The following is a 16,573-nucleotide window of genomic DNA, read 5'->3' on the forward strand; positions in this document are numbered from 1 at the left end:
CTTATTTAGCTACTAACTGGTCCAAGTCAACTACTTGTATACAATGATATTGGTGATTGTCATTAACATTTTTAAGCAGATCAGATAAATTATATTAAGACAGTACAGATACTCCCCTACTTGTGCAGCGATTGGACAGGTTTCTATCATGCCATACCATAGGCACAGCTTGATAGGCACTCTGCATAGGGAGCCCTGGGGCCTTTCAGAAGGCCCTTAGCTGTCATGGCAACCGCATGGCATCCCGTGATCTTATTGCGAGAGGCCTTACGGGACCCCCGAACATTGGGTACAGGCTGTTTTTTTTTACAGTCGACACCCGTCCGCAGCAGCTACGACAATCTGTGCTGCTTTCGGAGCTTTTAACGCTTTAAATGCCGCTGGCAATTCTGACAGCGGCATTAACAGTGTTAACAGCACCGATGAGCAGCACGGCTTGTTGGAGCCACTGCGGCTGGATGTAGGAATCGGCCTGCATCCAACGTTGTATGGAGCGGAATTCACCCGTGATCTCCCTCCATACAAGCATTTGTTTGGACATACGAACAAATGTACTTATGAATAGCTTCCTGGAACACAACCTGTTCGTAAGTAGGAGATTATCTGTACTATGTACAGATGCAGCAAATTTTAGCTTGACCCTTTATGCTTAAAGTAACATTCTTCAGTTGTTTTCCCCTTTCAGTTGCTCTGCAATCGCTCTTGTTTATTTAATAGAACAATAGCTTTTCAGTGGCTTAACAGAGGATAATTTGTTGCAGAAAAGTATCTGTGAATTTAAACTTAGCAACCACTGTATTTAAGTTAGCGAATGGTCAACTCCCTAATGCCTGGCTGAAGCTCCACAACACAATTTATTACATTACCTAAAATCAGTCTATTACAGTAAGGTGATGCATTATCACTACAGGGTTCTCGGTCATATTCTTAAAATTTAGCCAATTCTGTCACTTTTCTCCTCTAAATTGACAATGTTCCTAAGTATATCAAGGGGGTTGTATTTATCAGCATATTCAGGATTGTTAATCTCTGTTCACACCTGGATTCAGCTTTGAGTTTTCCTGTTCTGCTATTCGAACAGCAAAACAAATACCTGCTGGGAACAGATCCACTTTATGATGGAATCAAACAACGCTCGACAGTCCCCATTGACTAGAATTGGGTCTGTCAGGCTTCCGGCATGCCAACCGGCGGTTTCCCAGATGTAGCGCAGCTTGCTGCAGTGGTTCGCCTGCACATTTTGTGCCATATCTGCATCAGAACCTTTAACACAGATGTAAACAAACCCTAATAGATATCAAAACACAATTGCTTTTTTAATATTTCATTTGACTTTGACTAATAGATACTTCTTTACAGATCAGGGTGTTCAAGCTTCACGCCCAAGACCTACGGTAATGAGAACTTTTTTTTCTAAATGTGTATTATGAAAGGTATACAGGGCACTTACACTTAAGATGTATTGGGGGGGAAAAAACAACTTTTTTTTATTTTTTTTCAGGGTCAAGGTTCTTCCTGTTCTCCTGCAGCACCTAAAGACATGAAGAATAAGGCTGTGCTGTGCAAGCCATTGTCAGTGACAAAGGCCACCTTCTGTAAACCTCATATGCAGACTAAGTCTTGCCAGACAGGTATTGTAAAATATGTAACTTGTATATCAAGATTTGAGGAAGGATTGTGTTATACACAAAGTGATTCTTTACATCTAACTAGACATTGTAAGTAAATGTTGCACCATATATTGTGGGTTACCACCAGCTACTTTACAAATTAGTAGAGATAATCAGATAGTACCCATCATGTACTTGGTCTTTACTATGTGTACAGACACTCCACTGCTTCACATAGTCTTCACATAGGTATTACAGATCCATAGACACTGTATGCCGCCATTCAGCGCCTTCATGAGACACTGTAATCTGCCCTAGAAGCAATGGTTATAATGTCTGTGTGAATCTGTAAATAAAATTTTAAAACAAGACTTTTTTACTTGAAGGGGTTTTTATCATGTGCAGTATAATAAATTTAAGTTATTTTTCATTTTATTTTTCCTTTTCAGAGGAAGACTCAAATACAAAGTATGTTCCAGTGCCTATACCTGTCCCTGTATATATCCCGGTGCCTATGAATCTCTACAGTCAAAAAGTACCGGCTCCAGCTCCATTACCTGTTCCAGTAAGTAAGAGAAGGCTAGAGTACCTGCACTTACAGAAAACTTTTGACATGTCATAGAGATATGTCAAAAGTATTGATCAGTGAGGTTCCTGCTGTTGGGATCCCAACTGATCGCTATTATAAGGGGGCTGCAGCTCTCACTCGAGCACTGTGCCTCCTCGGCTATGTTTGATCTTTTCAGCTGCTTATGGCAGATGACGATGGCCTCATAGAGGCCTCTTCAGCAAGCAGCCAAAAACGAGCCCTGCTGATTAATTCATTGTAGCAATAAGCAGAGGTCTTAGCAACAGAACCCCCACTGATCAATACTTTTGACATGTCTTTATGACCTATCAAGTTTTCTGAAAGTGCAGATACTCTTTAAGAGTAACTAATTTTAAAGTAAGTCACTTCACAATTCCAATTGTATTCTATGAGAAAATTTATAAATGAGTGTAAGTCCTGTCTCATGAAAAAAGAGGTTGTCTCATAAGTACAGTAAGTTCCAGAATTTAATCTACTATCAACACTGTGTAACCCCTTCCTGACATCTGCCATAAATGTACAGCAGATGACATAGAGAGTATTATGGAGTGGGCTCAGGAGATCGTCCAGTTCTATATGGAGTAGATGAAAGTTGTATATTACATCTGATGCTTTGCTGCAACTGCCAGAATCTAAGAATGCTGTTAATGACTGTTTTAATACCTTTGGTTCCGTGGTCCATAACCACAACATCTAAAGAGTTTGGTGGGGATGATAGCATTGTTATCTTCTAAATGTAGTAAAACCTAGCCGACAAGAAATGGGACATGGTAAAAAAGGTCCATTTACTTAATTGGGAAAGGGACATGGTATATTTTCTCCTAACACTACAATGGCTGTCTTCCTTTGAGTGGGTAAATAAAGCCACCTTAAATGCAAATATCATACAGGTCCACTATAAAACGCTTACAAGATGGTACTATACCCCATCCAAATTAGTGAGAAACTTCCCTGGGATAAGCAATCGATCTTGGAAGGAATGTGGAGGAGAGGGAAGTATATTCTATATATTTTGGGAGTGCCCTCTGATTCAGCCCTATTGGTAAGAGGTCTTTGCAATGATTTATGAGGTAATTGGCCTCAGAATTCCCAAAAAGCCAAAACTAGCCTTGTTGCTTCTGGACTGTAACTTTGTGCCACTTGAGTACCAGAAATGGGTATGTCACTGTCTACTTGCGGCCAAACTGATTATTACTAAAAGGTGGAAATACAAAAGCCCTCCTAGCTTTAAAGAACGAATTGAAATAATTACAGATCATTATACTTATGAAAACATTATTGCCAGCAATAATGACCGACATACGTTTGACTCCAGGTGGAGGTTATGGTTGCGCTTTCTAACAAAACAACGCTTGTTTTAGTTTAGAAGTTTTAACTGTTTTGCTATACCAGATGTAAGACTTCCGCAATCTTAAACTACATGTAAGACAACTAATAATACTTATGCAAAGACAAAACTGATTTATTATGTACTGCTACTTGCTTATTGTTTGCATATGTATGATATATGTGGAAAACATCTAATAAAAAATTATTTGGTTTAAAAAAAAAAAAAGGGACATGCTAGTGCAGGTCTATGACCTCTGCCCATGTCAATCAGACGGCACATGGTGTCAGTGTGCTGTCTGATGCAAGTTGCGACTTGGAGACAGCTAGCACACACAGTAAGCGTACACCCGGCCTAAAGTTAATACACTCATTGTCAAAAAAAATCAAGCACCTAGAGCACATTAGAGCAACACATGTGGCTACACGATTTCTTGAATATATCGCTGGCCCCCCAGACCATGACACCAGCAGTGATGTCAGTGTGCTGCTCCACTGCAAAGGCAGGATTGAGTAGCTCAGTCCCAGGTTTCCGCTTATGACCACACCCGTCATCAGTGCCCAAACTAAACCTGGACTCATCGCTGCAGACAAAGCAGTTCCTCTCCGTAGAAGCGCAGTTTTGTCGTTCACGACATCACTGCAAACAGAGGCGATGGTGGGTGTCAAAGGCATTACACATAATGGGCGCCACAAGACCAAACGTTCTTGAGCTAAGCGCCTGGAAATGGTTCCAGCAGACACAGTGGCCTGTAACAATAACACCTGCCTCTGGATACTGCACAGCGGAACAGTTGGAGCTGCTCTTACTTATCTGATGATCCTCTCTACTAGTGGTCTTTAAGCCCGATCACCTTGTGTGCGCGCCCTTCATGCATCCACTTGTCCCAACACCTTCTAACAGTCTGGTCTGTATGGCCCAGGTGGTGGCAATTCGTCAATACGACCATCCTGCTTTTCGCATTTCAGTAATGCGCCCGCTCTCAAACCTTGCTAACTGGGTGAAATCTCTTCTATTACATCTAGAGGCATCTAGCAGTCAACAAGCTCTACACAAGCAGAAAAAGAGGTCCACTACAAAAAAGTAGCCTCTGAGCGCCTTTTTAGAGACAGAGTTAAACCACTTTTAGGGCCTCCTTTGGGAAGACTGTTAATCTAATCATGCAACTCTATAATCATTTGCATAGGTGTCTGAGATGTATTTGCCTGCTGAGTTTTGCAGCAAAATGATAAATCTTTTTGGTGATTTTTATTTTTTTTTTGACAATGTGTGTATAGGCCCATTTAGACACAACGATTATTGCTCAAGATTCGCTTAAAAAAAAAAAGTCTTTTGTGCGATAATAATTGTGTCTAACTGCACTGACGCAGTTTTTATTAACCAGTCGCTGATCGTTGTCTTTCAGCATGCTGAAAGACAATGATCAGCCTTATGAGGAATTCACAGCGGGATACAGCTGATATTATTGTATCTGCAATAGTATCAGGAATAGCACAGACGAGGGCATGAAGAACACAACTGTCCAGCTGTGTTCTTCATACTCCACACAGTTATCAGGAATAACACAGAAGGGGCATGAAGAACACAGTGGTGCAGCTGTGTTCTTAATACAGCTGTGCGCTCCATGCGGAGTATACCAGCTGGACGCTCTGAACAGCCGGGGTATGAAGAACACAGCGGTCCAGCTGTGTTCTGCATACCCCGCTTGGAGCGCTCGGCCCTGCTTGTCTTCTGTATACCCCGCTCAGAGCAGAAAACGTTTGAGCGATCACCTTGCGCTGTAAAGGCGCACACGACGATTATCACTCAAAAGCCACTCAAAAGATAATCGTTGTGTCTAAACCAGGCTTATGTCCCTTCAACTGCACATTAAACGCCATCAAATCAGAACCTAAAAATTGTCCAACTGCTTTTTTTTTTTCCTCCAATTTACCCCACAGAAAGAATTTGCGTTTCAAACTAAATGTTACGTAAAATGGTACCATTAAAAATACAACTTGGCTCACATACAGCTATGTTGATGGAAAAATAAAGCTAATAGTTTTAGAAGGCAAGAATGAAAAAAGTTGCCAGCAAAACTAGGTGTAGCGAGAAGGTGTGAAACCTCAGGAGAAATGAATTTTTAGTATGTAATATAAAGTGTGGCCTTTTGGAGAAATCGCATTGTTGCAGACTTATAATTAATTATATATGTTGTACCTAATGTTTCTCACAGGTCCCAGTCCCAGTTCTGGTGCCAGCTGATCTGGAGAAAATAAAAGAACTAAAGGAAGAGCTTTGCCCTGAAGATGTAGAATTAAAGGAAGAAGACAATTTAAACGATGAACAAGTTAAAGAGACAAAAATAGATGATTCCATATTATTGATAGAAGATACTCAAGAGGACAAGAAGGTAAAGGATGAACACCGACATGACTGTGAAGCATTAAAGGAAGAAGAGTGTCTCAACGTAATAACAGACGAGGATATAGTAAAAGACGAAGATATAATAAAAGATGAGGATAAAGTAAAAGACGAAGATATAGTAAAAGACGAAGATATCGTAAAAGACGAGGATATCGTAAAAGACGAAGATATAATAAAAGACGAGGATATCGTAAAAGACGAAGATATAATAAAAGACGAGGATATCGTAAAAGACGAGGATATCGTAAAAGACGAGGATATCGTAAAAGACGAAGATATATTGAAAGACGAGGATATAGTAAAAGACGAAGATATAATAAAAGACGAAGAAAAACTAGAGAAAGATTTATTGAAAGAAGAAGTAAAAGATGATGGGGATGATGTGAACGATGAGGCTGTTAAAGAGGATTTTCTGTTGAATGATAGTCCTTTACAGTCTGTGGATTCTGATGTGCTGGTGACAATAGTTGAAGATACGGCAATGTGTGGCACAGGTATGATATAGCTAACATCTTAGTTTTTATGAGATTTTGCATATAGCAAATACAGAAATCCTTTTTTCTTTCTATCAGATGACGATATCTTAGATGAAGATATCTTAAATGAAGATGCTTCTACAAACTGCACCACAGAAAGTCCAGCGGGCCTGTCCGATTTGCCGTATGAGCCAGAACATGATCTTGAAATTGACTTTCCAAGGGGTAGGTGAAAATTAGATTTAATATTTCATTTCCTGATCTCCTGCAACAAAGTTTCACCAGTTGCTTATTGTGAAAATTTGGTTATGTACGGAACGTACATACTGCAGGTTGTAGTAATATCAAAGTATTGAATATTGATGTGATTGGAATTTTTTGCATTTCCTGTTTAAATTATAAATGAGGCTGTCTACAAAAAAATGTTTTGAGGCCATAGCTTTATTTTGGTAAAGGTATAGAGGTCATTAGAGCTTAAATAGTCACAACACATTGTGCATATATATTATCCAATTTGAAAAGTAATAAAAGGGAAAATAACGTTATTTACATAAAATTAAGTTTTCATGCTGAACACTTGTAGTCTCCCCTCCTTCAAACCTGTAGTGCATTGCATGTTGTCAAGTGAAGTCCATCTCTAGTAACAGATATAACGACAGATAAGTGTGTGCGCATGTTTTTTTGTTTTTTTTTTACCGAGTGATGACTAATGCTGTCCATAGAAGTGTGGAATGACTCACACAAATGTACTTCTGCAGCTAATATAAGTTGACAGTACCACATGTACTGACCTCACATATACACTGCTCAGTACTGCTGTGCGATGTCCTCCATGTGGTATTTCTGTGTCTGCTATAGGGAGCTAAAAAGCAGAATCTGCCATTTTCTCCATATGCTCTGTATGGGAGATGACCTAACAGCAGAACATGCTATACCCACTGGCTCACAGAAAACTAAGATTACATATATACAGTCTGCAAAGGGAAAAAAAAACTAGTGATAAATGTAGGTAGGATACAAGTCATATAATGGCCAGGAGTAGTAGTATATCTCATATATATACACAGTATTCTTAAAAGGCCTCTGAAAGTGCAGGTATACTTTAAAGTTCTGGCTTTGTATTAACTTTAGAGTTTGTGTATATTTGCTAATTATACATATTTGATTTTTTTTTTTATAGCCGATGAGGAATTTGATACAGAAAGCGAGTTTCTTTTGCCTCCTGTATTTGAAGAGGAGTATGAGGATCATCCCCGACCTAAACCATTGAAAAAGGTACTTGCAATGCAAAATGACAAGATGACCTAAAAATTTATTTCAAATTCTCACTTTAGTTCTACATACAATATATTTTATCATAGATGTTTGTAGATTTATATATGGAGAATGAGTTCTCTCTGCATTTAACAAGCTGTTTGATTTGTAAAATGCAAGTTAAATTGATTACTTGAATATTTTCCAGTTCTGTTTTTGCTCTATTTTTAATACAAAATTATGCTTTTTAAAGGGGGCAAAGAGGAAAGCAGTTTCTGACCAGTCATCTAACGAAAACTGTGAGACTTTGTTTCCACTGAAGTATTCCTATGGCATCAATGCGTGGAAGCACTGGGTAAAAGCACGAATAACTGCTGATGAGTTCACAGAATGTAAGTATGCTCCTCGTCCTCCCTAAAGCAAAGCTCTTCAGATTGTGACTTTGTAAGGGTGAAACCACTCCTACCCATTGATGCTAATGGTGCATGATTTTGCTGGTAGATCATGTGGCCGTTCACGTGTGTGGGTGAGGTGCGCCCAACCATATTGTGTGGTTTGACCTTTACAATGTAATTAACCACTACTTGTGTTTTCTTTCTCAGATAAATCAGTGAGGTTAAAAGAAGACCTCTTGTTGCATCCACCAAGTGTGCTCAGTTATTGGCTATCGTGTTTTATCAAGGAAGTGCGACGGCCAAACGGAGATAGCTATACACCGGATAGCATTTATTATCTGTGTCTTGGCATCCAGGAGGTCAGTAGTGTAACCGTATAAAGACCATATTTATAAGCTGAGGTTTTAGTTGGACTGTTAAGTTAAAGGTATGATAAATGTTAGCCTCAAAGGTATTAATAGTTTATTATATAGGGCGGCGCACAAATAGTTATATAATTTTTAATATAATGCAAGTGCAGAACTAGTTCAATGACCTAAATTGTATCCAACACAGTCATCAGATGTACTTTCTGAACACCTCCTCTTCCAATGTTCAAAATCTTTCAGCTTGTTTAATTCCGTCAACCAGGGGGTGTCCCAGATAGAGGTACATATATTGCATACAGCCTTCAATTCCTGCAATACCTCTGTTGGGCGTTACTTAAACCTCTGCATCCCCAATGCCACAAACAAATGCGTTTTGTCAAAGTATTCCTTTAATATTTGAAAGTTATGATACCACCTTTTAACTAAATAAAAAGACAGTGAAACACATTCCATTTTTTAGTCTTGCTTGAACGGCATTTAGAGAGATGCTTTACAGCAGCCCCCTATTGGCCATAGACACAATGCACATGAAATGACTCATTGACTTCTATGGGAGAGGGGTGTTGACATGATCTGTGACCTGTGCAGAGGTCATTGTGCAGGGATTGTGTGTTATCTGTGTATAGATATCGCCTTCATTGTAATCTTTCCAGTAATAATGATATAACTACTGAATAATCTTCTCTACAGAACAGGAAATTTTTTATATTTTTTTTATACTATAGACAAACTTATCAAATAAAAAACATCAAAAAATTTTAGGTATTTTTTACATAAAAACTTAGTTTATACAATTAGCATATTTTCTAATGTCACTTTCTTTTAACGATGGGTGCACAGAGAGATCAGACTGTCTGCAGTAGCATCCTTGCACTTGTCACATTGGCTAGTCAGTGCAAAGAGCTCAGATTTATACAGCTCCCAAAGCAAAACTTTGAGAGGCTGTATACAGTGCCCAGCTGATAAGGGCATTTGTATAGGGTGTTAGGAGGATAGCCCTACATAGAAGCCAATCAGCAATGCGAGATTGCTGCAAGAAGTTGAGAAACTTCTGTTTGAGTTCTCTTCCTTCTCATAGGTTCTCAGATGAATCTCAGGCCCAGTATAAAGCATTGCAGGGCTGCTTTGCGTGCGCACGCAAACACGCTGGAATCAGTGGCCGTCACATAGAATATGCTGCAGTCAAAAACTGTAAGGCCTCTCTCACACAGGGAGTTTGCAAAAACTCTGCGTTTTACAGCATTTTCAGCGCAGCTGAAAACCCTGCCCATTCATTTCAATGGGAGAGACACAGCTGAAAACGCCCAAGAATAGAACATGCAACACGTTCTAAACGCAGCCCAATTGAAATGAATGGGAGCGTTCTACAGCGTTTAGCACAGCACTGAAAATGCAGCGCTAAACGCTGTGCAAAAACGCCCGTGTGAGAGAGGCCTAAGTATTGCTCGTAGCAGCCAGTCAGATTCCAGCTTGTTTTTTGATAGCTTTGAGGAGATGTATTTTTTTACCCGCCCTTGTTATCATACATAAGTCATAAGTTGGTCAGTTTAACTTAGTGCAGCGTAATTTTTACTTTGTTAAGCTTACAGATTCTAGCTATAAGTTTTATCGATAAGGTAAACGGTAGTTTACAAAGTTGTTTAACTCTCGTTAGTGGAGTGGAAAACTTAACAGGTTGTTCTTCTTAGTTTCTGTCTGGCAGCCGGAAAACAGAAAATATATTTCACGATCAAGATTATGAGACATTTGGACAAGTGCTCAATGATATTCTTAGAAGTTGGCAGCCCAGTATTCTACCAGATGGTAAGTAATTACAACATTAATATGCCATGCTGTTTTGGAGTGAACGCTACTTTGTGACTATTTTATTACAAGCTATATGACACTCACAAATAGTCAATTAGTCACAGCACACGCTTCACCTTAGCTTGTAAGGAAGGATATCATCACATAAGTGGTGCACGCTCATCATGATCCTGGATCCCTGGATCAAAAGTATGTCAATCCAATGAAAAAGAGAAGAGCAGCGCTCCAGGGAATAAAATCACTTTGGTATCTTTATTGTGCCCATAAGACATGAACAACGTTTCGACCCTGCTCCAACGGGTCTTTGTCAAGTCCTCAGAACTTGATTATTTTAAAAATAAGGAACTATAAATGTAAAACATTTTTACTTTTTGTACACATTACCTCTAAGGCCAGGCTCACACGGGCAGACTCCAATTGCGTTATAGGCGTCCGTGCGAAGGATCAGTCCATGCGGTGATGGCAGTGAAAAGCATGTACTTTCGCTTTTTCGTTTACACTCGCAGATACGAATTGTGTGTGTTGCAAGTGGAAGAAAAATCGCAGCATGCTCTATTTTGCCGTGAACTCTGTGTGGATGGTCTCCATTGAAGTCAACTGAGGCAATCTGACTCGCAGTTCATATGCAATGAACATTGCGTTTGAACTGCTGGCACCCGTGTCATCGCTTAGCGATGGCGCTGGCAATACAAATAATGGGAGGAAATAGGGCTATAAAACAGATGCTTAAAATTGCTAATAAGTGTCTGATCCTTTCAGACTGAAACACTGTGGTCCTAAGGGAGTTAATACTTAGCCATTCAAAGTATTTGAAATCTTGGTTGGCTAGGATATAAATAGTGCTGCAATCCCTGTTAGAGAACAAACTGATGAGACTTTCAATTTCCAATTTTTTTCTTGCCATAGTACATAAGGCATTAAGACGCTACAGGTTTCATTTGATGTAACACTGATTAATATGAAAGACGCCCAATATATATTCTCGCATACAATATTTTATTTTCTACTTGGCTGTTTTATATGGAAGTGTTTTTTCATACCACTAGCATTCCTAAGTACAGCCATAAATGTAATATACATACCTGATTGATTCTTCTTTTTTCAAATCTCCGTTGTAGGCTCCATATTTTCTCGCGTTGAGGAACATTATTTGTGGCAAACAAATCAGCTTGGAACCCAATCTTCCATATCCCTGCTTTTTACCCTATTTTACTTTAATACGAAATACTTTAATTTGAGGACAGTAGATCAGCACTTAAGACTTTCTTTTGGTAGCGTCTTAAAGCAATGGAAAGGAAATCCCCTTACGCAAGAGAAAAAAGCTTGTCTTCAATACCAGGAATCTTCATTATTCGAGAGTGACAGCGAAGGTAAGCTGTTTAATTTCATTTACACCAATTGTGTTAATATAATTGTATGCCATCAGTCACCTATTTAGCAATTCCTTGTGTCAAAGGTTACATAGTACAACTGTTCTGAATACAACTGCTTCTACGCAGCATTAAAGGGATTTTCTGGGCAAAAACGATTGATGACCTAATCAGTAAAGCAGTTGCACTTCAACATCTTATATTTCTTTTGTAGATAAAGTTGTACCTGGGAAAAGGAAACATGAGGATGACGACACCATATTGGAACAGATTGAAAACACAGCTGACCCATCACGTTGCCCTGTGAAAATTTTTGAATACTATCTGTCTAAAAGGTAATTGAAAACCCTGGCAGGAACAGTCCAAGATTCCTCTGCTCCAGTCTGTTACTCATTGAGTTCATGTTTATCGCACTTGTTTTTGTCTTATGTACTTACGCATATGCAGCACTCTGGAATTTAATAGCACTTGGGGAAAAAAACATATGTATAAGTTTTATACAGTCACCTGTTGTGCTTGGTTTATTTAATTTTTTTGACAGTGAGTTTACATACATACTCTTGTGTGTTTGCATGTACAAAGTTCTGCACAAAAGTCGCTCCATTCAGTGTTTAGTGCTGAAAACTGTAAATAAGCTGCATAAAACCTATGCACTGTTATAAATAGAAAAAAACTAATTCAATTAAAAAAAACACATTTTACAACACTTCATAGAGTATTTATGCTGCTCACTTGTTTTCAGTATCAAATACTGGAGCATGTGAAGCAAATTTTTTTTTAATGTGATTGTTCCCAGCAAGAGAAACCACGTGGTCGTGTAGCTATACCACCTTTTAATGGCTAACAAAAATACATATTAATGCAAGCTTTACAACCCCTCAGGGTCCTTCCTCAGGCATAATAAAATCGATCCGAAGAGGCATGAATATTTATACACACTTATGACACACATACTTATGACAAGGCACAGACACAATGGCAGTATTATTATAAGTGCAAACCAATCACAACCACGTCTGTGCCTTGTCAGAAGTATGCGTGTCATAAGTGTGTATAAATATGCATACCTCTTTTGGATCTATTTCATTTTAGCCTGAAGAACCCTGCGTTGGTTCGGAAGCTCGCTATTAACATCATGTATTTTTGTTAGCCATTAAAAGGTATCATATCTACAAGATTACTTGGATTCTCTTACTGGGAACAATCACATTTTGCTCTACTGGCTAACACGGTACCAAACTTTTGTATATATTGTAATGTAGTGTGTGTACGTGTACAAATGTACACACTGTATCACGGAATTGGTTCAGAAGTATCTTAGATTTGTATGAGGATTACGGTAATGTAAATTTATTTAAAAGTATAGTAGACTGTATTTTATGTTGGCTAGCATTATCAGGACTTCGGGGCGGTTCAAGGGTATTTTTCCCCATGAATAATGCTACTCTTACCTATGAACTTTGATGTTGTAGCTCAGCTGAGCTCAAGCCACTTGAATAAAAATGAAGCCCTATACCATATACAGTTTATAAAGAGTGGCACGGTTTCCGAGGAAAGAAAAGAACAGACCGGTTTTCTAATGCTGAACAACCTCTTAGTTTCAAAGATATTTATTACGTGATGGCACTGTGCAGTACCATACAACCAATGGTCCAAAAACAATGATTATATGGATCAAATTAGTACAAGTCAAATGCGTACATAGAACTGGTATAAACCATGTAACAGTAGTAGAACGTATAGACCAAAGGAAGCTTCGTCGGGATCTGAATATCATTACGTTTCATCTGGGTTGAATAATTCTAAGTCAGATATAGAGTGGGGAGGGGTGATATAAAGTACTCGACGGGATCATTTGGGACACCCTTTAAAGGGACTGGTAATAATTTACAGAATGTACGGTAGATCTCCAGGGTGACCCCACTTTATCGGAGAGATCTGGTGTCTGTTAGAAGAGCTGGAATTTTCTCACACTGCATAATTTGGCTCAAGAGATGTCCTAACTTGCTGATCGACGGGGGGAGCTCTTCATTTATGAGCGATGTGCTGAACAACCTTTTAAACATTAAAACAGTTAGCATAGTTCACAGAATGTAGGTTTGGATGGTTTTGCACGCAGTACCTTATTCCCAAGTGCTCCTAATTACTCTGCTGCATGTTCTCACTTTGTTGTACTGGCATTTTTTTTCAATATTTAATTTTTCAGATGTTTACTTTTTTTTTATATTCTACTTGTATTTCAAATATTTTTGTTTCTCCCTTTTGCAGCCCAGAGAATCTCGGTCAGAGAATGGATGTGTTTTACTTGACTCCTGAAAGCCTCTCTTCTGGTTCCTCTCTGTGGTTCACATCCACTCCCCTGGATCGCAACACTTTGGAAAACATGCTAATACGGGTTTTACTAGTAAAGGATATTTATGACAAAAACAGTTATGAACTGGATGAAGACACAGACTAAATCTTGCAAGCTATTAAGCAGTGACCAGAACGGAAGTCACGTTAGATATAGACAAGCTGCTAACGTGAATAACGGAGAACGAAGAGTAAAAAAAAACATTTCATGTTTACTCCACATGTATTTTATGAGTTTTGTAGCGGTGTACCCGGCCTGGGTATTACAATGTAAATATTTGTGTGACATTTTGCCATTTTCCTTGTAGTGAATTTTAGGAAACCTAAAACACAACACATAAAACTCATTTTTTTTTATTATTTATTTGGATTAGGGATGTTTGTAACTTTTTACATGAAATCTGAATGAGAATGTGCCATGTGTATTTGCTTTATCTCCATATTGCACAATTCTGCTGTTTTGAAAAAGCTTTCTGTAAAAAGAAGGTTTTTACCCAGTTTCTTAAATTTGCTAGTTACACATTGGCTAGAATTAATAAAAATTTAATGACTCCTTCTCAAGTTTTAAAATCCAACTGTAAAGTAATAGGAATTGTTTTTATTTTCAGTTTGAGGATAATAGAGAAATCCTATTGGCATATGTAGAAAGAAATCCTTGTCTGTACCAAAAATTAGACAATTTTGAAAATGTCAATATTTGTGTACTGTATCGTGAACATTTGGTTAATTTTGTTTAATTTCATCCTATTTTTTTATTTTAGCCCCTCCCAATTAAAATATTACCATGGATTTTCTTTTTGTGATTCTTATCTTGCCACATAAATAAAAGTTACTGTATACATATGTGTAGCTGAAAAAGTAAGGATGTTCTTCTGGGGAACAAAGTTTATTTTTTGTTTTCTTTTGAGTTGCCATTTTCTTTCTTTTCTTTTCTTTTTTTTTTTTGTTAATAGAGTGTGTCCTAAAGCATTAAAGTGACCTTCTGGAAATATCTTTTTTTCCTGTCATGACTGGTATGAAATATCTTAAAGAAACACAGAATATGTAATGACAGTCATTTTGAGGTGTAAATTGTATTGTCAGCTATAACAGTGTTTCATGCGATGTTGGAAACCACATATTCGAGTTTTGAGTAGGCCAGTTCTGAAATCTAAACAGCAAGCTGCATCATCTTGGACTTTTTCAGTGCCTTTCAAGAATTGAAGGTACTAATGCCTGATTGAGCTGGGCATTTGTTTTAGGATTTCCTTGTGGCAATTGCATGTCCTCCATATCTAACTTTGGGAGTTCCTTACTGTAGCTAATGGTTGACATTTCATCAGAAGTTGCAACTTTTGTTGTCCAGCCCTGTCTAAACCTAAAATTGATGGCCGGAGTAATGCTGGATCTGCATAGTAAAAGGTTCCTGCAGCGTTTAGCATAAATTGCTTTGGTGGTAGTAGATGAAAGTCCATTTGGCCCTTAGAAGAAGCATTTACAGCTCATCGTTAGCAATGGTTTGCATTTGTGGAATATTTAGATGTTTCTTTTCATGACTGTTGACTGAATTCACAATGAATAACTATGACACCCCTTTCTATATATGTTTCACCACGGTGCCATATGCGTGTCCAGGACATCCACAAAGTTAGAAACAATTCAAATAGCTGTTTTGCTATTTATGATCATTCCTGTAGCCAGACCTCATGATAAAACCCATCTCTTATCATGCAGCTGTTGTAGAGACATCATCCAGACTTAATACTGTTTAACCCTTCTATTAGACCTCAAGAACACATGGCACATGAGGTCACTAAACCTACCACCCTGCTGCTGTATGCTTTCATTATACACCACTTCTGTAGGAGCAGTACTTCTAGGGAAGAACATTCCTAACATAATATCCCATTAAATGTGCCAGCAATTTATTTAATTTTTTTTAAACGGTTAGGTGGTCCCTTATTAAAACATGGTCTCTTTATAAACTGAGATACCGAGGTCCATAGACTGCAGTATTAAACATAGAAATGCATAAAAAAATATCCCAGCGATTAGGATTCTCCTTTTCTATGAGACAAATCAGGGATAATATCAGTTAAAAATGGGTAATGCATAAAGAAATATTCTGCTTATGTTCCAGGAGATCAGCCATGTTCATTATCATGCAGGAGCCTCTCCCTCTACCTGGTCTGCTGTAAGTCTCTAAGATTTGGGCCCGACCTTATGGGCTCACTGTGTGTCCCTGCATGTTTTGTCAGCCCTGCATGGCCAACTCCTAAAGAAAGAGGAGGGAAGGGCTATAAACATGAAGCAGAAGGTTTTTAATTTCTCTACAGCTTACTTGACCTGTAGAAAATCATGTGACAATTCCTCCAAACCCATCATAGACTGCACCAATATTTTGTAGGACAAATTGTAGAGATTAAAAGCGTAAAGATTAAAAGGGTCACTATTCTCGGGCTAATAGCTGCATTGTTTACACTAGAGGAAAGGCCAGGATCACCTAGGGTGCTAATAATGGACTGCTCTTGGATCAAAATTGCATTGATTGACCAGTGAACATAAGTAAATTACCTTGGTTTAAGCAATTGGCAACATGTGGTAATAGGATTTGGTATCAGTAAGTCGCTATGATTTACAG

General features: G+C 38.4%; 1 protein-coding gene across 1 annotated transcript in view; it reads left to right on the forward strand.

The window, feature by feature from the left end:
• The window catches only part of ZMYM2 (zinc finger MYM-type containing 2), a 74,164-nt gene extending 59,422 nt beyond the window's left edge, over positions 1-14,742 (forward strand). Inside the window, exons 12-23 of the mRNA XM_066582166.1 lie at positions 1,360-1,394; positions 1,502-1,631; positions 2,060-2,175; positions 5,742-6,426; positions 6,505-6,633; positions 7,589-7,683; positions 7,916-8,054; positions 8,265-8,416; positions 10,114-10,228; positions 11,350-11,601; positions 11,816-11,936; positions 13,870-14,742. Of these exons, the coding sequence (XP_066438263.1) occupies positions 1,360-1,394; positions 1,502-1,631; positions 2,060-2,175; positions 5,742-6,426; positions 6,505-6,633; positions 7,589-7,683; positions 7,916-8,054; positions 8,265-8,416; positions 10,114-10,228; positions 11,350-11,601; positions 11,816-11,936; positions 13,870-14,059 (2,159 nt within the window). The 3' untranslated portion in view covers positions 14,060-14,742. The remainder of the gene's footprint in view (positions 1-1,359; positions 1,395-1,501; positions 1,632-2,059; positions 2,176-5,741; positions 6,427-6,504; positions 6,634-7,588; positions 7,684-7,915; positions 8,055-8,264; positions 8,417-10,113; positions 10,229-11,349; positions 11,602-11,815; positions 11,937-13,869) is intronic.
• Positions 14,743-16,573: the final 1,831 nt, after the last annotated feature.

This window comes from Eleutherodactylus coqui, chromosome 1 (genome assembly GCF_035609145.1).
Source record: "Eleutherodactylus coqui strain aEleCoq1 chromosome 1, aEleCoq1.hap1, whole genome shotgun sequence".
Classification (NCBI taxonomy): domain Eukaryota; kingdom Metazoa; phylum Chordata; class Amphibia; order Anura; family Eleutherodactylidae; genus Eleutherodactylus; species Eleutherodactylus coqui.